Source organism: Armigeres subalbatus, chromosome 1, assembly GCF_024139115.2.
Source record: "Armigeres subalbatus isolate Guangzhou_Male chromosome 1, GZ_Asu_2, whole genome shotgun sequence".
NCBI classification, from domain to species: Eukaryota; Metazoa; Arthropoda; class Insecta; order Diptera; family Culicidae; genus Armigeres; species Armigeres subalbatus.
The window spans coordinates 198702166-198724780 of NC_085139.1; the positions used below are offsets into that span (position 1 = coordinate 198702166).

Sequence of the window (22615 nt, forward strand, 5' to 3'; positions counted from 1 at the left end):
TCGTTTTACGTTAGACCCGTTAGATGCAAAAATCACGAGTAAGGTTGAGTAAATCGTGAAAAAACAATATTAAGTTTACACAACGTGAATTTTTGCCCAACTATGCTGGACGTGTTACTGACCGGAGCCTTTCTAGCAAACCAGATCAGCAAACAAAATCTTAGTGATCAAAACCCACGCCAGACAACTGTAAATGAAACCGACAGAATTTATACATACGCTTTCCCCGTTTCTTCTTTTTGTGAAAAACTTTTGATTATGTTATATTGTCGGCGTAGCACTTAATTAGAATTCGGTAGTAGGGACTTCCGAACCGAACTTTCTTCCGAAGTTTTATCTGTCAAACTAAATGATACGCTGTTTAGCGCATCTTTATGTGAATCCAGCGCAGTACTTCAGAAGTTGGGTAAATCACCTGTGTCTCGAGAAAAAATTATCTTCTGCAGGGGAGATCGGGGCAGGTTGACCGAGTGGCTTTTGTGAAAACTTTTTAAGGTGCATTTAAGGCTCATTATAATAATTTTGTATCGCTCATGTACGGATGTAATTTCATGTATTATAGTGTTTATGTTTGCTCAGGGCCACGTTTTTTGATATTTTGGCGCAAGTGAGTAAATTTATGTTAAGGTAATGTAAATATCATATTTGTAACACGAATCAATATTCATCAGATTTCTAAAAACGTGGTACGCTGAAAAGGGTATTTAAAATCCTACAAAACGGTATAAATGTTTCTAGGGTAACCTCACTTTTGTGTTTGTAAATTCTGATTGTTCTCGAAAACATCTCGTATACTCTGACAGAAGAAATTAAAGTAGCGAGAGTTGTAAAAATTCACTAAAAATGTTAAAAGACGAAAAAGTAAGGACTTGAGCTTTTTCTACGCGCCTAAATATTACAAAATTATAAACACTCCCTTTTTCCCACTTGCAAACATTTTCCACTGATTCATTTGATGTGTTTCACTTATTTTAACAAACTTGGCCAACCTACCCCAGGTCTGGGGTCCTGTCGTTGCATAAGAGGTAAAATACCAAAAAATAATACCAAAAATTAATATGCAAAATACTTTAGGCATAACATGCTTAGGTATTACAATACCTAATGAATAATAATTTGTGATGCGTTTGGTATTGAACTACCTAAGCATGTTATGTCTAAAGTAATTTGCATATTAATTTTTGGTATTTTACCTTTTATGCAAGGCTAGTTTATACCAATTTCTGTTACTGATGTCGTCGCTCCTGCTCGGGAAGCAATATCTGCCTAATTATTAATACTATTTCTACCGTGAGGAACTTTTAGTAAATTATAAAAAATCACGTAAATAAAGAAATAAAAAAAGAAACTATTTCTACCTTTACCTCGGAAGTATGAAGACATACGATCAATGCACGTCTAGTTGTAGTAGTTTGCAAGAATATATTCAAACTATTTGGAAATTCAGATGTCTGAATAAGGCACAAATACCCTTCATGAGTATTTGTCATGCAACAAGGGAAAAACAAAAAGCCCAAGACAGTCTGGATTGGATGCCTGAGAACGAAAAATTCCACATTTTTCGCAATATTATGGCGATCACGATTTTTACCTGTACTGTATTAGACTGGTACAGAGACAACCAAAAGACGTCAACTAGAGATAAAGAAGTTTTGCACCATGAACAAGGCCAGACTTCGTAAAACACCTGAGGTGTCGAAAAACTAGCTGACATGGAAGAAACAGTGCATAAAAGTATCGAAAGAAGTTGTATTAAGCACAAGGTATGGGCATTCCGTTACGGAAAGGAAATTAAATTGCAATAGAAAACCCAACAATAATGTTGTAGTTAATTCCCAGAAAGTTTGAAGAAAATCCGACTAAAATTAATTTTTGGTGACCATATTTGTGTGCTTCACTTTTTTTGAGCACAGTCTTTAACTGTTTTTTTTGCACGCTTGACGCACTTTCTCGCATTGTTTTTGTTGACGCTCGCTTTTGATCGCCACCACAGGTAAGGTCAACCGATCGGATCGCGACGATCGAATCGAACTAGCTTAGCGAACACACATATAGCTGGGACCTGTTACATAGGCGCGTCGTATTACGATTTGCACACAACTCATCGAAGTGGGAATGCAAAGCCACCGAGCACACATGTGGTGGCATGACTAGACTTTGCTTGTAAAGCAGCGCTTATCATGATGATGTATTTCAGTGGATATTTCGTGTTGATGTTTAGGTTATACCTACTCGTGATGCGAAAAGTCTCATTTCACGTTTTAATTTACAGCCTAACCATCGCTGTTATGAAGAAAACTAACAATTAATGCTGATCGTAGGCAAATAATATTCAAACTTGCATGCATCTAAGCGTGGAATCGTGCATACGGGTGCATTCAAATAATTTAGGAATAAGTCTAAAAAACTTTCTACAGGCGTTGGAACTTATGGAAATTTGCTTATAATCATTATCCAGTTTGGCGTTCTGAAAAACTTCCACAGCTTTTAATTACAAGATTTCGAATCTAACCATTTGTATATTATGCGGTTGCCACAATTGGTGACTACGTAACAACGTGCCTCTACCGATTAAGCTATCTGAAGTCTCAGATAAGCGATCATATCTAAGTAAACGACAATGAAATTTTTAAAAAATTATTGATAAAACCGATAAGCACAAATATATCAGTCAAGTACTTACTTAACAGTGCTCGAAGTTGCTTGAAGAACTGTGAGTTAACATGTGCCTTCGTTGTACGTTTTTCTTTCTTATCACTGATGAAATACTGGATCTCATCTTCAGGCCGTTGTTTGCTGAAAAAATAATATTGAGAATAATGTATTCATTATCAAGCATCGTGGTAACTAAATAATATGTAACATAATTATTTTCTTATGGTAAGTTCTGTCTTTTCCTACAAGTTTGATTAAAACACGTTTTGATTTCGAAGCCTTCCATATGTTGAATAAATACATTTTTTGCAATGGCGAAAAATAATCTTTAATTCAATTATTTGGGACGGCATTCTTTCTTATTTTTATTGCAAATAATCCAGTTGGTACAGAGAATAATATAATTGTAAACAGTTCTGAGGATGAATGAAATGGGATCACGTAAGTAGTGTTCCACTGATACTGTCTTATTGGACCCTTGAAAAAATCAGGAGGGTCTTGTACAATACAAAATCCGCCCGACGTAAACTATGCAAACCTTTTGGTGCAATGGTAATTCCAGCATCTTGTAAATACAGTGGCCGAAATTCCTATAAGCGCATACATATTTTTCAGCGGGAAGTTTGATAAAAAAAGAAAATAGTTTATTTCATTGCGTCCTTTATTTGGGCTGCGAAATGGTGAGTTGACATCCGGGAAGGGGCGCCTAACATAGCTCTGCTCCTCACAAGTTCCAATACTCACGCTTCCACGGGTCTTCCGATGACAATTGACCGCCAGCTAAGGGTTGCGTACTTAGCTGGTAGTGCAGCCTGGGCACTGTTGTCCTTCTGACATCAACTAGAGTGAGAGGGTGCGTCCTGTGAGGTCTGCCTAGGATGTGGTGGGGTTCGACAGTGGGCTCTGATGAACTTCTATAAAAAGCTGCATGTGTCCCCAAGCAGGCCCTATCAAAGCGACCTGCCGCTCAAAGCGCACTAGCCCAGTCCTGGTGTTGGGTGGGACTTTAAACAAATTTGACCCGTCTGATCGAGCGTCCGTTCACCAAACAGCACGCGGCTGCAGCGTCTGTTCTGGCACCCAGCGGCTGAGTACGAAATGCTTTTCCCTGGAAGCTATATCTAAGACGGCAGCCCCATCTCGGTGGATAGGGAACCTTGGGCCAACAACATACTGTTCCCGAAACATCAATTTGTTCGAGAATCCGATAATGAAAGAATACGGACTGATTTTACGGCGACGACTCTTAGCGCGAAACAACGGACACGAATAGGAAAATGGAACCTTTTAACCCTAGCCCAGCAGGGTAAATTGGCACAACTTGCAAATGAGGCACGCCGCATAAAGCTTGAGATCCTGGGACTGAGTGAAGTACGTTGGCCAAACTTTGGAGAACACAGAATGCCGTTGGGACAAGTTCTGCTATACACCCAGTGTAACGAGACCACAGGGCATTCTCGTTCGTTGACTGATCCGTGAGATCCGCGTCACCCAGTTTTGTCAATCAGCAACATGTTAGGGAAATCAAAGCGATGACGGGGCTATCAATAATGACTGGCAAATTTAGCAACGTGTACATGCAGTGAAGATCAACAAATTAAAGTCCTTTATTTGCCTTTCAACTGAATTGGAAACCTAATAAACCTAATGAGCGTTAAAATTAGCATTGAAACAGTTAGTGCAGTAGTAGTTAAACAGTTCTATTAATTAGGTAAAATTGAATCCACAATAATTTGGTTATTACTAGCTAAATCCTAACCCTAATAGATTACAGATAGAAAACAATTACATCTAATAGTACGGCTGAGTTCAGTTGATAAATTTCTAGCAAGCTTAAATCTATATGTAAGTACATGCACTTAAAACTGACGAGCTCGGTGGTCTAGTGGCTATCGCTTCTGCCTTATAAGCAGGAGGTCGTGGGTTCAATTCCAGGCTCGTCCCTTTCCTACTTTGTATTTCTATCTTAGTTCTTTCTGTGTTTCACGTTCTACCAAAACGATTCCTACTGTTATAACCTTCCACACAATCCCAAAACCTCCTGTGGCACCTATGAGAGGTCGTAGAGTTCTCTGCATCTTTCTTAAGTAGGTGTCCAACACACCATCTTCCCCTTCCTCAGCATTCTCAAGGACGTGGCCACGACAGACCTCGACTATTGAGAGTGCATTATTTCCATTTAAGAGATAGTCATTAGTCCCAAATCAATATGTGTGGTAACGGATGAAAGTGATACTACTCTCACACAATAGTCTTGGCTTGTACCACCTACGAATTTGTGCGAACTGCTAAATGCTAATGCTAATGCTAATGTAAGTACATGCACTTAAAACTTATCCTAATATGTACATGAATTAAACACGTTGAATTAAAAAAAACTAGGATGCAACAGTAGTACAACAGGTACTGGAATATTTTGGAAGGAGCGAGTTTCGGGTGAACTCGAATAGAAGAAACACGAAAATGTAAGTGTAAATACCTTTGTAAACCAACATGAAATTGAACTTAAATACAATTACAGCTTTGAAGCTGCTAAGGCTGCTATCAGACCGTGTTTACGTTTGCTCGAAAATTATTCCGAACAATCTTCAAAGATTTTCTGGTGCATCTAGACGAGCCTAGCATGGACACCACCTCCAAACACTGCACTAAATGCGACCGACCAGATACAGCCGATCACCTCGTTGGTTGTGATAGATGTGAGAATTGGGCACACTTCGGATGTGCCGGTGTAACGGATTCTATAGCTGATCCGGATCGTACTTGGCAGTGCGATGAATGTCGAATGCGGGAAGATGATGGTGCCTCTCAGTCGCGGAGGTCTATGAACCGATCGTCCGCCAGTCGACATTCCACACGAACTGAATTGAGCCTGAAGATGATGGAGGAGCAAAAGGCATTGCGGATGAAGAGAATTCTAGAGGAACAGGCGGCTCAAGCGGTGACGCGTCAAATGCTAGCGGAAGAAGAGGAAAAATTCCTGAAGCAAAAATACGATTTGCTTATGGCGGAAGCGGACGATGCAGAAGGAGTCAGTAGAAGAAGCAAATTGAGCAGTAGAGCAAGCCGGGAGAAAGTTCAATCGTGGCTTAGTGAACACCAAGTCGGTGCAGTTCAACAAACCGTGGCTGTGTCAACTAGTAGTGTGTTGCCACCGATTGTATCATCGGAAGCAGCTCAGCGATTTAGTTTTCCCAGAACCTCGCAACCAATAGCGGCGTCGACGATGAACGATTCGGCGATAATGGCCACAGATGTAACTCCTAGTGGCCCAGCAGTTGACCTAAAAAGTACTGCTAGCACGATTGTTCCACAAGATTTTCCATCATTACTCCCATCTGGTAAAGTAGTTTCCTCCACTGAAATCACCTTTCAAAGGACACCGGTGAGTACAACGAAAACGCCACGCTGTCGTTCGACGCTAGGCGCCGATTCCATCGAGAAGGCTAAGGTCGACACTATTCCGACAACAAATCACAGAACTTTGTCCGTTCCCAATTTATCCAAATCTAATACTAAGTCTGCAATTATAAACTGTAACTCATCGCCGATGGTCAGCGATATTATCGCGGTCGACGTAGGCAACATTTCTATGTTCCACGAAACAGGCTCAGAACACATGGTTAGTCACGCAGCGTTAGCTGTTAGTAAAGCATCGTTGACGTCCTCTAGCGGTGTTAGGTTCGGTGACACTTTACCTTTAAGTCGTTTTGGAGTCTCGTCAAAGACGGACAATAATCTGGCAACGATTACTGCAACGTTGCCATCGGTAGTGACCAGTAGTAATCCATTTGGTCAGCACCCAGGAGTAGGTAGTTATGTCTCAAAATCAAATCCGAGCGGTTTGATTCCGATGGTCTCCAATCAAACAACCCCCATAGCCGATAGTATTTCCACTATGCACATCTCGGGACAAAGAGTCGTTTCGAAGTCGCAGTATTCCTATCCAACGGAGAGTTATCGAAGCATGCGTAATGCCATGACATCAACGATGACGATCCCATCCCATTTTCCGGCAGAGAATGCTACCTCATCATGGTCCCACCAAAACCCTATCTTATTGACTACACAAGCCGAGTCAGCACATCTCCCTATTCTTCATGAGTCATCAGTCGTTAACTCTGTGGTACCGTCTACGTGCATCGCTCCGTGGACTAACCAGAGATCTATCTTCTCATCCAGACAAGTTCCTGTTGTTACTAATAGTAGCTCAGCTAGCAGAAACATTGGGCTGCCGTCAGGATACCAATATAACTACACTCAGGAACCTTTATCTCAGGGCGATGGACCAGGTTTGATGACAGCCGATAGAAGAACACAGCCATTCCATTTCCCTGCTACTACGATGCAAAGAACAGAGACCTACGGGAGATCAACTGGCGGCCAGACAAGTAATGCCAAAGGAACTACCATTTTTTCGGGAGATCTTCAGGAATGGCCGATGTTTTTCAGCTCTTTTTGCAACTCAACGGACGCCTGTGGGTATACTGATGCGGAAAACTTGGCAAGGTTGCAGAGGTGCTTGAAAGGGAATGCGTTGGAAGCTGTAAGAAGCAGATTGTTATTACCACAATCAGTGCCTTCCGTAATAGATACACTACGAAGACTGTATGGAAGACCTGAAATTCTTATTCACTCCCTTCTCCGTTCATTACGCGCTGTTCCGCCTCCGAAAGCCGATAATCTTCCGTCGATAATCACATTTGGACTTGCGGTACAGAATTCAGTGGATCACATGTGCATCGCAAATCTCAACGACCATCTGTGGAACCCAACTGTGCTTCATGAGCTGGTCGAGAAGCTCCCCCCTTCGATGAAAATGGACTGGTCGTGTTTCAAGAGAAGAAGTGAGCACGTAAATCTAACGACGTTCAGCACCTTCATGACCGAGCTGGTCGTAATGGCCTCAGATGTTACGTTTCCTGTGGATACCCATCCAAAATCCAACAAAGCTGGACAAGACAAGCAGAAGCTGTACGTGCACTCCGAAGAGCTGCGGCCTGTTAGTTCTGAAAATTCAGAGAAAAAGTTGTTAATCGAACCGATGATGAAAACTTGTGCGTACTGTGACTGCTTGAGTCACGAAATCGTGAACTGTATGCATTTCAAGACGCTTGATATTGATGGTAGGTGGAAGGCGGTGAAACAAAAGAACTTATGCAGAAGTTGTCTTATACCACATCGCAAGTGGCCTTGCCGCTCCAATAAAGAGTGCGGTGTCGAAGGATGCAGGTTCCATCATCACAATTTGTTGCATTCAGCAACATGTACTGAAATGTACTTAAAGACGAAAGAGCCAAAAGTGTCGTACACCAGAATCTACATTGTTCGGTAACATACTCTTTGTTTCGATACTTACCTGTAACCATCCATGGTAACGGACAAAAAATTAAAACTTTCGCCTTCTTAGACGATGGATCCTCGTCAACACTACTAGAGGCGGGAATCGCGTCAAAACTTGGTATCACTGGACCAACCGACAACCTTTCTTTAAGTATGACCGGCAATATTTCAAGGGAAGTAAAAGGGTCTCAACGGGTAACAGTGCTCATTTCTGAAGATACAGGAAAGTTCAAACTCAGCAATGTACGAACTGTTGAAGAACTCCAACTTCCAAGTCAAACTATGCAGTATGAAGCGCTACAGCAATCATATCCACACCATAAAGGGTTACCGATCCGCAGTTATACAACCGCTACTCCGGGGATTATCATCGGATTAGAACATGTCCGCCTTCTAACATCGTTGCGGCTACGAGAGGAGGAGACAACGGGCCTGTTGCAACTAAAACCCGACTGGGTTGGTGTATTTACGGGAGGAATTCGAACCATGGCAGCGTGCTAGAGCAGTTGAACCTTCATTTTGTGCGCGATCTAGATAATCGAGAACTACACGATTGGATGAAGCAATACTTTGCGGTAGAGGAATCAAGCGTTACCATCAAGCCAGAAGCCGAAGAAGAAAACGCGCGCGTGAGATAATGGAGACAACGACACGACGAGTAAACGGATCTTTCGAGACTGGATTATTGTGAAAGTATGACCATTTTTCGTTCCCAGACAGCTACCCAATGGCAGTACGTCGCATGAAGGCTCTTGAGACGCGACTGAACAAAGACCAACGACTGAAAAGCAAAGTGAGGGAAATGATAGGACAGTATGTGGAGAAGAAATACGCACATCGGATCACTCCTGAAGAACTCAAATCAACGGACCCAAGCAGAGTGTGGTACTTACCGCTAGGCGTGGTGCAAAATCCGAAAAAACCTGACAAAATTCGGCTCATATGGGATGCTAAAGCAAAAGTGGGAGGATTATCATTCAATGATATGCTGATTAAAGGTCCAGATCTCCTGGTTGCGTTATTGTCCGTATTACTTCGTTTCAGGCAAAGGAACGTCGCTATAGTAGGCGACATAAGGGAAATGTTCCATCAAATTTCTATACGGTATTCGGACAAACAATCGCAGAGGTTTCTTTATCGTTCATCTCCTGATATACCTCCTCAAATCTACGTAATGGACGTAGCCACGTTTGGTGCAAGCTGCTCACCTAGTTTAGCGCAGTTTGTTAAAAACAAGAATGCTGTTGAGTTTGCGGGTAGTTATCCTAGGGCAGCGAAAGCAATTGTGGAAAACCATTACGTGGACGATTTCTTGGATAGCGTGGATACTGTGTCAGAAGCGGTGCAGTTGATCAACGAAGTAAAGTATGTGCATTCACAGGCGGGATTTGAGATCCGAAACTTCTGCTCAAACTCCGCGGAAGTTCTTGCTGGAGTAGGAGAACGAGAAATCCCACTGAAAGTGTCGATGTATCTAGAGAAATCCTCGGACACGGAACGGGTATTAGGTATGGTGTGGAGGCCAACAGAAGACGTCTTCACGTTTGACCTAAGCACCATGAAAGATGAGATCAAAGAACTGATTCAGAGTTCTACTATTCCAACTAAACGACAAGTCCTGAAAACAGTAATGTCAGTGTTTGACCCATTGGGGCTGATTTCCCACTTTGTCGTGCACGGAAAAATCCTCATGCAGCTTATTTGGCGCTCTGGAACGGATTGGGATGAGTTAATATCTGAAGAACTTCAAGAAAAGTGGGAATGTTGGTGTCGATACATGCAGCGCTTGGACGAGGTTGCAGCGCTTGGACGAGTTGGTGTTTCTTTCCAAATGTGACGAGCGTTGCTATGAATAATTTAGAGGCCCATTTGTTCGTCGATGCTAGCGAATTGGCCTACGCAGCAGTACTTTATCTCCGGTTTGTGGACAACGGTCAACCCAGATGCGCACTAGTAGCGGCAAAAACGAAAGTCGCACCCTTAAAGCCTTTATCCATTCCGCGTCTCGAGTTACAGGCGGCGATGATTGGAGCGAGGTTGTTAGAAAGCGTTTTGCTCTCCTTGAATCTTCCAATTACCAAGAGATTTCTTTGGTCTGACTCAACTACCGTACTCTCTTGGTTGAGATCAGATAGCCGCAAATACCACCAGTTTGTTGCGTTTAGGGTTGGGGAGATTCTTATGACAACAAGCGTGGATGAATGGAACTACGTCCCGTCTAAATTAAACGTTGCAGATGCTGCTACCAAATGGAAGGATGGACCTAGTTTTGACAACAATAATCCATGGTACAGCGCACCAGAGTTCCTCTACAAGCCGCCGATTAATTGGCCGAAAAAATCCGCGACAGATGATGCTGATACAGATGCAGAGCTTCGCACCGTTTTTTTGTTCCATGGTACAGTGCAGCAACCGCTGATAGACACGTCAAGATTTTCTAGCTGGAACCGACTGTTAAGAGTAGCTGCCTTTGTTTCACGGAGTGTTCGACGTTTTAAAGGAGAAAAGTTTCCCAACCCAAGCCTGTCGATCCAAGAAGAACTTCAGAACGCGGAGAAACTACTGTGGCGGCAAATCCAAGCTGAGGCTTATCCTGATGAGGTGGCAATCATGAAACGAAACCTTTTGCTTCCCAAAGAATCTGTAGTAATCTAAAAGTCAAGTCCGCTTTATCGCCTCTCGCCCTTTATGGACGAGTGCGGAATCATCCGGTTGAACAGTAGAATTACAGCGGCGCCGACGGTTCCCATAGAAACTAAATATCCCATTATCTTGCCGAAGAAACACACTGCGACTATTCTGATCGTAGAAAATTATCATCGGCGCTACCTTCATGGAAACGGAGAGACTGTGTGTAACGAAATGCGACAACGTTTCTACATAACAGGTCTACGAGGAGTTATTCGTCAAGTCTCCAGTAGATGCCTGTATTGTCGCATTAGAAAGGCTGTTCCTCATCCGCCAATGATGGGGTCCTTACCGGAAGCCAGAGTAACGGGATTTGTGAGACCGTTTACGCATACTGGAGTGGACTATTTTGGGCCGTTAATGGTGAAACAAGGACGAAGCCTGGTGAAGAGATGGGTTGCGCTTTTCACTTGCCTCTCAGTTCGTGCTATACATCTGGAGATAGTACATAGTTTGTCCACTCAGTCGTGCGTGATGGCAATTCGTCGCTTTGTGGCTCGACGGGGTTCTCCAGAGTCATTCTACAGCGATAATGGAACGAATTTCGTAGGGGCGAGTAACCTGCTGGCGAAACAGATCCAAGATATTCAAAATAAGTGCGCCTCGACATTCACCAACTCCAAAACCAGGTGGTGCTTCAATCCGCCTTCTGCGCCTCACATGGGAGGATCATGGGAGCGTATGGTTCGCTCCGTGAAAACGGCTATGTCCACTATTGCTGATCATCCACATCACCCAAGTGACGAGGTATTGGAGACGGTACTCCTAGAAGCTGAAGCTATTATCAACTCCCGACCGCTTACATATATACCACTAGAGAGCCCGGAGCAAGAATCCTTAACGCCAAATCACTTCCTGCTATATGGTACACAGGGGATTGTGCAACCTGAAATAGGTATTGACGCTGGCGGACATAATCTACGGGACAGCTGGCGTCTTTCTCAGAGTCTAGTGAATCATTTCTGGCATCGTTGGATCCATGAGTATCTCCCAACAATAACTAGGCGTACCAAGTGGTTTGAACCAACGAAGCCACTTGAACCAGGAGACCTGGTACTGGTGGTCGAGGAAACTAAGCGGAATGGGTGGCTACGAGGAAAAGTCGTGGAAGTGGTGAAGGCCAATGATGGACAAATGCGGCGTGCTGTGATACAAACGAAAAACGGATTACTAACTCGTCCGGCAGTGAAGATAGCTCCACTAGACCTCAGGGCATCTGAATTCCCCGGAACTACACGGGCGGGGGAATGTAACGAGACCACAGGGCATTCTCGTTCGTTGACTGGTCCGTGAGATCCGCGTCACCCAGATTTGTCAATCAGCAACATGTTAGGGAAATCAAAGCGATGACGGGGCTGTCAATAATGACTGGCAAATTTAGCAACGTGTACATGCAGTGAAGATCAACAAATTAAAGTCCTTTATTTGCCTTTCAACTGAATTGGAAACCTAATAAACCTAATGAGCGTTAAAATTAGCATTGAAACAGTTAGTGCAGTAGTAGTTAAACAGTTCTATTAAGTAGGTAAAATTGAATCCACAATAATTTGGTTATTACTAGCTAAATCCTAACCCTAATAGATTACAGATAGAAAACAATTACATCTAATAGTACGGCTGAGTTCAATTGATAAATTTCTAGCAAGCTTAAATCTATATGTAACTACATGCACTTAAAACTTATCCTAATATGTACATGAATTAAACACGTTGAATTAAAAAAAAACTAGGATGCAACAGTAGTACAACAGGTACTGGAATATTTTGGAAGGAGCGAGTTTCGGGTGAACTCGAATAGAAGAAACACGAAAATGTAAGTGTAAATACCTTTGTAAACCAACATGAAATTGAACTTAAATACAATTACAGCTTTGAAGCTGCTAAGGCTGCTATCAGACCGTGTTTACGTTTGCTCGAAAATTATTCCGAACACCCAGTTTTTTTTTTACACGGTTGGAATTCGTTATTTTCTCGGTTAACCTGATATTTCCCAGCTTTTCAAATACCCCCTGAATTTTCTTTGATTTTTTTTTTGTGATTTTTTTCATGGGGATAACTCATTGCTTCATTGACGCTGAAGGTCTTAAACGACCAAAACCAAACCGTTTAAAAAAAACCTGGGTGTACTCTGGTTTACGAGGTGAACACGCTCCCCGGCATTGCGGAGTTGGCTTTCTACTAAGCGCTCAGGCACACTCTGCGCTTATGGAGTGGGAACCTATAAGTGAAAGGATAATCGTTGCCAGATTTAGAACACGGATCCGAAACCTTACTATAATCCAATGTTATGCGCCAACCGATGCTGCCGTTCTGCAAGACAAAGAGAACTTCTACAGTCAACTCAATGCCGTCGTAGATAGAATTCCGAAGGGTGATATCAAGATCTGTTTGGGCGACTTCAATGCGATGATCGGATCCGACAACTCGAACCATGAGCGCATCATGGGACGCCATGGTCTCGGAGAAATGAGCGAAAACGGACAGCTGTTCGCAGAATTTTGTGGTAATAACGACATGGTGATCGGGGGATCGCTCTTCCCTCATCGACCGGTTCACAAGGCCACGTGGGTCTCCCGTGACGGCTTTACAGAAAATCAAATCGACCACTTCTGCATCAGCCGAAAGTGGGAACGGAGCCTTCTTGATGTACGGAATAAACGTAGTGCCGATATCGCGTCTGATCATCACCTCCTCATCGGCGAAATACGCCTGCGCATTGCGCGGATTCGTCGGCAGGAGGAAAGAGTTGGACGACGATTCAACACACGTCGACTGGAAGATGCCACGGTGAAGCACCTGAGCACCGGTGAGATGCCTGTTGTCTGCCCCCGGAGGACAGATCAGACGGTTTTCGGCTCCGCACCTACGGCACAGCTTACTACGGTCAGGTCCCTTACAGTCATAGGACTCGTTGAAGAACTGGAGACGCGTGCTGCAGATATATATCAAGAATGCCTTCATCGCCACCAGCAGGAACAATCTGGGCGAACTACGCACCCAGAGAAAACAATGGATCACCGATGAAACCTGGAGGAAGATAGAGGAGCGAAGAGAAGCCAAAGCCGATGCTTGTGAAAGACGCGAATGGTCAGTTATTGACCGACCCAACTGACCAGCTGAAACGCTGGTTCGAGCACTTCGAACAACTTTTTCAAGTGCCAGCCAGGCCATCACCACCTCGGCATGATCTGCCTAGGATCCGACGTATAACACGCGTCAATACCGAAGCTCCATCACTGCTAGAGATTCAAACAGCCATCCAAAGCATAAAATCGAATAAAGCCCCAGGGGTCGACCGCATATCAGCCGAGATGCTCAAAGCTGACCCCATGGCATCCGCTCAACTACTACATCGTTTATTTCGTAATATCTGGGACACCGCAACTTTCCCGCTCGACTGGATGCAAGCTATCTTAGTGAAGGTGCCCAAAAAGGGTGACCTGACTGTATGCGATAACTGGCGAGGCATTATGTTGCTGTGTACCGTTCTGAAAGTTCTATGCAAAATTATCCTAGCCCGGATTCAGGAGAAGATCGATGCGACTCTCCGGCGGCAGCAAGCCGGATTCCGTGCCGGAAGATCCTATGTGGACCATATTGTCACGCTTCGCATCATTCTGGAGGAGGTCAACGAATTCCAAGAGTCCCTTTACTTGGTATTCTATGACTACGAAAAAGCTTTCGACCGTCTCAATCACGAGAATATGTGATGCGCCCTGAGACGCAAGGGAGTTCCTGAGAAAATCATCGGCCTAATCGAAGCACAGTACGAGGCCTTTTCGTGTAGAGTGCTGCGCAATGGGGTCTTGTCCGACCCTATCCGGGTCGTAGCTGGTGTGAGGCAAGGATGTATTCTATCACCGTTACTGTTCCTCATCGTAATCGATGAGATGCTGGTAAATGCGATTGACCGTGAACCAAACCGGGGGCTGTTATGGCAGCCTATAACCATGGAGCACCTAAACGACTTCGAATTGGCGGATGACGTTGCACTCCTCGCGCAACGGCGCTCTGATATGCAGAGTAAGCTCAACGACCTTGCCGAGCGCTCCTCTTCAGCAGGTTTAGTCATCAACGTCAACAAAACCAAGTCGTTGGATGTAAACAGGGTGACTCCTTCCAGTTTCATAGTAGCCGGGCAACCAGTGGAGAATGTTGAAAGCTTCCAATATCTTGGTAGCCAAATGGCGTCAGACGGCGGTACCAAGATCGACATAGGCGCACGGATCAAGAAAGCAAGGGCTGCCTTTGCGAGTTTAAGAAATATCTGGAAAAACAGGCAGATAAGTGAACGCACCAAAATACGAATTTTCAACTCTAACGTGAAATCTGTGCTGTTATTCGCTAGCGAAACATGGTGTGTATCAGTGGAGAACACTCAACGGCTGCAGGTGTTCATTAATAGATGCCTGCGGTATATAATTCGGGCCTGGTGGCCTCACAACTGGATCTCAAACAACGAGCTCCATCGTCGTTGTCACCAGAGGCCGATAGCAACAGAAATTCGGGATCGAAAGTGGGGCTGGGTCGGCCACACCTTACGTAAAGGCGAAAACGAAATCTGTAAACAAGCATTAGACTGGAACCCAGCGGGACATCGTAGCAGATGCAGACCCAGAGGCTCATGGCGGCGAAGCCTCAATAAAGAAATGAAAGAAGTCGACCGAAATCTAACCTGGCAACAGGTTAAAGCGATAGCCGGGCAACGCTCAGGATGGAGATCTTTCAAGTCGGCCCTTTGCACCACCGGAGGTGTACAGGATCCATAAGTAAGTAAGAACTAGTTCACGCCTACCCAGGCCGCTGCTCCGCCAATCACCAACGGCGTGACGCCGCCACACCGTCGCCGCTGGCTGAAAATGATCTATCACGCCACCGTCGGTAAAATTTCAATCGGCGCACAGGTCTAATAAAAATTTGCTCTCGGTGTGAAGTGTACAGTTACAGTACAATTTTGTTGTACGAGAAAGGCAAAAATATGACATTAGTCAAATTGGTGAAACTGTTAGTAATCAAGTAATCCATGATGTGTCTTAGAAACGGAAGTTTGTTATCTTGTCTTGTCTTGTCTTGTCTTGTCTTAGCACATGCACAGCCAGTATTGAAAAGCATCCTGGAAATGTCGGTTGTATTCCCGAGCATTTTCTTGTCTGCATTAATATTTGCGGCATATTGTAAATATGACACAGATACTAAAACGGCCAGGCCCACCGTGCAGGCTTGAATTTGGGAGATAATCCATAACTCCCCGGCAATCAGATTATTTAGTAATAAATAACATGATCAATGAAGAAACGGAAGTTTGTTATATTGTTAAATAAAATTTTCATTCCACTACCAATGTTCAAACCTATCAGACGTATTTCATTACAATAGGTTATGGGCCCAGGACAAATGTTATAACCGGAGAAGTCCTGAGGAAGAATCATTTCAAGGTTATGAATAATTTTTATGAAACTTTTGTATAAAGATGAATTCGGTCGCTGGAAGCACAGGGTCGGGGGATGCTGGAAGCGGTGCAGTACCATCTGGATCAAGGGCAGGAAGTACTTTCGATTCAAGAGTGGTTCGTGCAGCCGGCAACAGCAGTGTGACCTTATCTATTGAGAAACTGAAGGGCCGAGAAAACTACGTATCATGGGCATTCGCTATGAAAATGACCCTGATACGAGAAGGTTCCTGGTGTGCTGTAGAACCAAAGACGGGTCAAGTGGTCGATGAAGATATTCAAATGCGAGCCTTGTCGACGATCTGTTTAAGTCTTGAGAAAATCAACTATAGTCTGGTTATGGATGCCAAAAATGCTCAAGAAGCCTGGATCAAATTGAAAACCGCCTTCCAAGATGATGGCATATACCGGCGGATTGGATTGCTGCAACAATTAACATCAATTCGTTTGGAAAATTATGAAAGTACGGAAGCTTATGTTGATGCGTTATTCTCTACTAGCTAGCTGAAATCAAATTTCCAGTACCTGACGAGTGGTTGGCTTCACTTTTGCTGATGGGATTGCCGAAGTATTATGCTCCGATGGTAATGGGGTTGGAAGCATCAGGTCAAGCTTTGAAGGCAGATGCCGTAAAATCGAAAATACTGCACGATGTTAAAGTGAAACAAGGTCCACGGAGCGGAAGAGATGAAGGAGCATTCGTGAACAACAACGACGACGGAAGAATTTTAGCTCGGGGAAAAACAAAGATGATCGCACGTGTTACAATTGTCAGAAAGTGGGACATTATGCAGCAAATTGTCCTGAAAAGCTCAATTCAAAGAGCTGCAAGGGAAGAGCTATGTGTGCGGTTCTAACAGTTGGCAATGTGGACCAAGACGAATGGTACTTCGATTCTGGGACCACACATATGGCAAGACCTGGATGGAATCTACAAGAGAAGCAGGAGATTTCGTGTCAAGTTGGAACTGCAAACAAGAGTAATATGACGGCGAAAGTAAAAGGTGTCGTGGGTCTGGATTGCGTTGAAGGTTCCGTTGAGGTGCAGGATGTACTGGAAGTTCCAGGTTTGGCTGCGAATCTATTGTCAGTCAGCAAGATTTGTAATAAGGGATTTGTTGTTACATTTATGGAGGCTTCTTGTATGGTGCTTGATAAAAAGGAGAAGTATTTGCTTCGGGCACAGCAGTTGGTGGATTATATCAATTGAATCGTCAAACTCAGAATACTTTTATGTCAACCGAGGTAATGGTATGGCATAGGAGACTCGGTCATTTGAACGTTCAATGTTTGAAGCAATTGAAGCAGATGTCAAATGGATTCGAATTGAAGAATGTTGAGGATTTGAACTGCATAGCATGTCTCCAAGGCAAACACTCTCGAGATGTTTTTCCGGTAAGTGAAAGTAGAGCTACTGAACGACTGGAGCTAGTACATATAGATTTATGCGGACCATTTGAAGTACCATCGTTGGCGGGCAGCAGATATTTCGTAACTTTTATTGATGATGCGACTAGGGAGGTTTTTGGTTATACATACATTGCAATCGAAAGATCAAGTTTTTGAAGCATATGAGGATTTCAAAGTAATGGGAGTTCAGTGCGTGATCTCTCATGTTTCGGACAGCAGAACGATCGCGCGGTCGGCCGAATTATTGTGTTCTGCATTGCGCGGCCGGTAATAAAATTAATCAGTTCAGTGCGTGATATCTCATGTTTCGAACAGCAGAACGACCGCGTGGTCGGACGAGTTATTGTGATCTGCATTGCGCGGCCGGTGATAAAATTAATAAGTTCAGTGCGTGATCCCTCTTGTTTCGAAGCGGGCTTGGTAGTCATATGGCTACTGCTTCTGCCTCATACGCAGAAGGTCGTGGGTTCAATCCCAGGTCCGTTCCATTCTCCTACTTTGTATCTTTCTCTTTATTTCTCATGTTCTAGCAATCGCTAGAACTGGAAATGGACTTCCATACCGTTTCCATTACTATTCCTATACCTTCAACTTGAGTATTCTAGCAGTAATCTGCTAGAATTGGAAATGATCTATAGAGCTCGTTTCCTACATCCAACTGGAAATTCCATCAGTTACCTTCTCCTATCTATCACATTGGCAGCTCGTTAACCAAGACGGACCTCTGCCTCTCCAACCTAACCCAGAAACTCCAACAAATTCCGCATGAACTCGTGGCAAGTGCAGAGGTATATTCGGCTTGCAGTGGGCGAGTAATTGCATCATCATTTCCTCCCCCTTCCCAACATTGACTTGCATTCTGACGTGGCAGGCGCCAGTATGACCTAACAAATGAGGTACATTGAAGATGTGTGCTAGTCCCAAGCAAACATCTGTTGGTTCCCTGTGCAAGAACAGCTGATCTGGTCATAATGGAGTAGCAACTACGAGCAGTCAATCAAGCTCAAGCTCAAGCGTATGAGGATTTCAAAGTAATGGCTGAACGACAAACTGGTTGCAAATTGAAGACTTTGAGAAGTGATAATGGACGAGAATTTGTAAATAATCGATTCAGTGCAAGCTTGCGACGAGATGGAATACGGCATCAAAAATCTTGCCCATACACGCCGGAACAAAACGGGACAGCGGAGCGTATGAACAGAACAATTGTAGAAAAAGTACGAAGTATGCTAAATGATGCCAAGATGTCTAAGAAATTTTGGGCAGAAGCAGTAAACACAGCGGTTTATCTCATAAATCGTTGCCCAACGCGCACTTTGGAAGGTAAGACGCCAGAAGAAGCATGGACAGGTAAGAAGCCGTACATTGATCATTTGAAGATTTTTAGCTCTTCCGCCATGATGCATGTCCAGAAGCAGAAAAGGTTAAAGCTTGATCCTAAATCTACAAAATGTGTGTTTGTGGGTTACGCAGCAGATGTGAAAGGATATAGACTCCACAACCCTGCAAGTAATGCTATTGGAATAAGTCGAGATTATTATTATTTATTTATTCAGACTAAGGCCGAAGTGGCCTGTGCGGTATATAAGAGTCTTCTCCATTCGGCTCGGTTCATGGCTACACGTCGCCAACCACGCAGTCTACGGAGGGTCCGCAAGTCATCTTCCACCTGATGGATCCACCTTGCCCGCTGCGCACCTAGCCTTCTTGTGCCCGTCGGATCGTTGTCGAGAACCATTTTCACCGGATTGTTGTCCGACATTCTGGCTACGTGCCCGGCCCACCGCAGGCGTCCGATTTTGGGTTAGGGACAAAAGGTCGAAAGGACAAAAGGTCGAAAGACAAAATGTCGAAAGACAAAACGTCGAAAGACAAAAGGTCGAAAATGACAAAAATCTAAAGGGACAAAAGGACGAAAGGACAAAACGTCGAATTGGACAAAAGGTCGTAATTTCGTTTTTGACTACATTTAAACATTTAGTTCTGAACTGGGATTCTATCGAAGGACCAAATAAGTAAATAAATTATTACAATTGTTCTGGATCATCGGGAAGGCTTTCAGTTGGTCACATAGTTATTATTATTTATTCAGAATAAAGCCGAAGTGGCAGGTGCAGTATTTAAGAGTCATCTCTATTCGGCTCGGTCCATGGCTACACGTCGCCAAACACGCAGTCTACGGAGGGTCCGCAAGTCATCTTCCACCTGATCGATCCACCTTGCCCGCTGTGCACCTCGCCTTCTTGTGCCCGTCGGATCGTTGTCGAGAACCATTTTCACCGGGTTACTGTCCGACATTCTGGCACACGACGGCCCTCCGACGAGACAGGAGGTTTGCGCAGGCCCAATAAGCCGCCTGAAAAACCATTCATTACGAACAATATAAGAGATAATGCGACTCGATATAATCGGCAAAGACCTAGGCGACGAATAAGTCGAGATGTAAAGATAATTAATGAAGGACAATTTGATGGACACATCGTTGAACGCAATAAATCAGTAGAGGTTAGTGAAGTTCAGGAATTAGCAAATTGCTACGAAAGAGAAGAAGTAAGAGACGATGATTACAACTGCAGTTCGGAAAGTGATTTTGAAGACGCCGTAGAAATCGCGCTCCCACCACAAATAATTAGACCAGCTTCTCCAGAGCATGAGTTTAGGCGCAGTGGTCGGGAGCGCCGCCACCCAGGCAAGTACTCAGATTTTGTAACTTATAGTACGTTTACTGGCCAATTTGTATCCAACACTCAACAGCTAAAAGCGAATAGCAATGGAAGTGCGACAAACTTGAAGTTGGATGAAAATGTATCGTTGAGTGACCCAACCACTTACAAAGAAGCTTTAAGTAGACCCGATCGAGAACAATGGATACAAGCGATGAAGACAGAGATCGCAGCGTTGAAGTCCAATGAAACATGGGTATTGGAAGATTTACCAGACGGTGGCAAAGCTATCAAGAGTAAATGGGTGTTTAAGACCAAGCGCGGATTAGTAAAATGTTGTTTGTCACGATTTATGTGGACGATTTTCTCTTATTTACCAATGACGCAAAAATGAAGAAACAGTTAAAGAAATTCTTGTGCAAGCGGTTTCAAATGAAAGATTTAGGCCAAGCAAGATATTGCCTAGGACTTTTTTTTTTAATTTTTCCAACAGTCTTTATTTATTTATTTATTTATTGTTGCTACATCAACAGACTAATTTGTCCCAATGATGGTGTGATAAAAAAAAATATTTGGGCGAATATAAAACAAAACTAAAAGTAAAACATTTTACAAAAACATATCAGTCTTTACGTAGTCTACTGTGCTGAAAAGAACTGGTAGAAACGGCGGCGCAGCGTCTGTCGCTATGTGGGCATCGGGCGTTAAAGTCAAACAAAGCTGAGACACGATTGAAGTTTCTCTGCAACCCGCTGATAGCACCATGCATGCTGTAGTTAGTTCGGCTGAAAGGCATTCTTAGCATTGCGCTGATTCGTAGTGCTCTGGGACGGACGTTGATGCTAATTTGATTCAGGATAGAGCTACAGTCAATTCGGCCTTGCAAGATGTCAGCAATTAGAAGAGCTCGAGTTGTCTCCCTACGGTGTCGAAGCGGTTCCAAATTTATCAACTGACATCGCGATTCATAGCTTGGAAGGCGTTGTGGATCCCTCCATGGAAGTTTACGTAGTGCGAAACGTAAAAATCGGCGTTGCACCGATTCGATTCTGTCGGAACCGTTGTAATAGTTCGGGTTCCAAACTGCGGAGCCGTATTCCAGTATAGAACGTATCAGCAAGGAGTACAAGGACTTCAGACAATAAATATCGGAAAAGTCCTTTGTAGAAAGATAAATCCTAACGCTCTGGAAGCCTTGTCCACGACATATGAGATGTGCAGCTTGTACGTGAGTTGGGAGTCGAGGATAACCCCCAAATCTTTCACCTGAGTCCTCCGTTCGATCGTGGAGTCAAGTAGCTTATAATCGAAATTAATTGGTTCTTTTTTTCGGGAGAACGTAATCACAGAGCATTTTATCGGGTTGACCACCATTCGGTTGATGGAACACCAGCCAGAAAATAATAGTAGTTGATTCTGCAAGAAGCGACAATCGTTTATCGAGTTGATCCGGAGGAACATCTTCAAATCGTCAGCATATGAAAGCCTTGGACATTTAATTATGAAGTTCACGTCATTGAAGTATAATAAGAAAATCAGCGGTCCTAGGTGGCTTCCTTGTGGTATTCCCGATGAAGCCGGGAAATCGTCAGATGTGCATTCGCCGACGGAGACCGACAGCCGGCGTCCAGTCATGTATGTACGGAGCCATTCTAAGAAAGAACCACATATTCCAAGCCTTTGAAGTTTTGCTATAGCGATAGAGTGGTTCAGCTTGTCGAAGGCGGCGGATAAGTCGGTATATATTACGTCCGTTTGCGCCCTGTCATTCATGCATTCCGTAATATATGAAGTGAGGCACAACAAGTTAGAAGTTGTGGAGCGGCCGATCCTAAACGTTTGCAGTGAGAAAGCAGAGGTTCCATGATTACAAGTTCGAACAGCTTAGAAATGGAGCTCAGAGACGTTATTCCTCTATAGTTATCAACGTCTCGTCTATTTCCCTTTTTGTGAACAGGAAACATGTTAGCAGTCTTCCAGCATGAAGGAAAGTGACCATTGGAGATAGATAGCCTAAACAGAGCAAGCAGAGGTGTTAGCAAACTAGAAATGTGTTTCTTCAGGAATGCAGAGGGGACACCATCGGGCCCGGGGTTAAATGAAAGCTTGAGTCGTGAAGCTGCAGTCGAGATCATTTCGGCGTCGATGTCGATATTGCTCAGTGCTTGGCCGAACAGTGGGACGTTATTCGCTGCGAGAGTAACTTCGGCGTCGGACAGCTGCTCATCGATGAAAACGTCCGAGAACTTCAACGAAAAAAGACGACAAATGTCCTTAGGAGTTGAAGCGGTCTCACCGTGTAACGTCATTGTCGAAGGAAGACCAGATTCTTTCCGTTGTTTGTTCACAAAATTCCAAAAAGTCTTCGGATGGGTTTTAAGCTTCGATTGCACGTTTCTTAGGTATT

General features: G+C 43.9%; 1 protein-coding gene across 2 annotated transcripts in view; it reads right to left on the minus strand.

Annotated features, from left to right (window-relative positions):
- The window catches only part of LOC134205662 (ATP-binding cassette sub-family D member 3), a 112735-nt gene that overhangs the window by 57519 nt on the left and 32601 nt on the right, over window positions 1–22615 (minus strand). For both annotated transcript variants that reach the window (XM_062681153.1, XM_062681151.1), the window contains exon 3: window positions 2684–2796. In XM_062681153.1, coding sequence (XP_062537137.1) covers window positions 2684–2796 — 113 coding nt within the window. The remainder of the gene's footprint in view (window positions 1–2683; window positions 2797–22615) is intronic.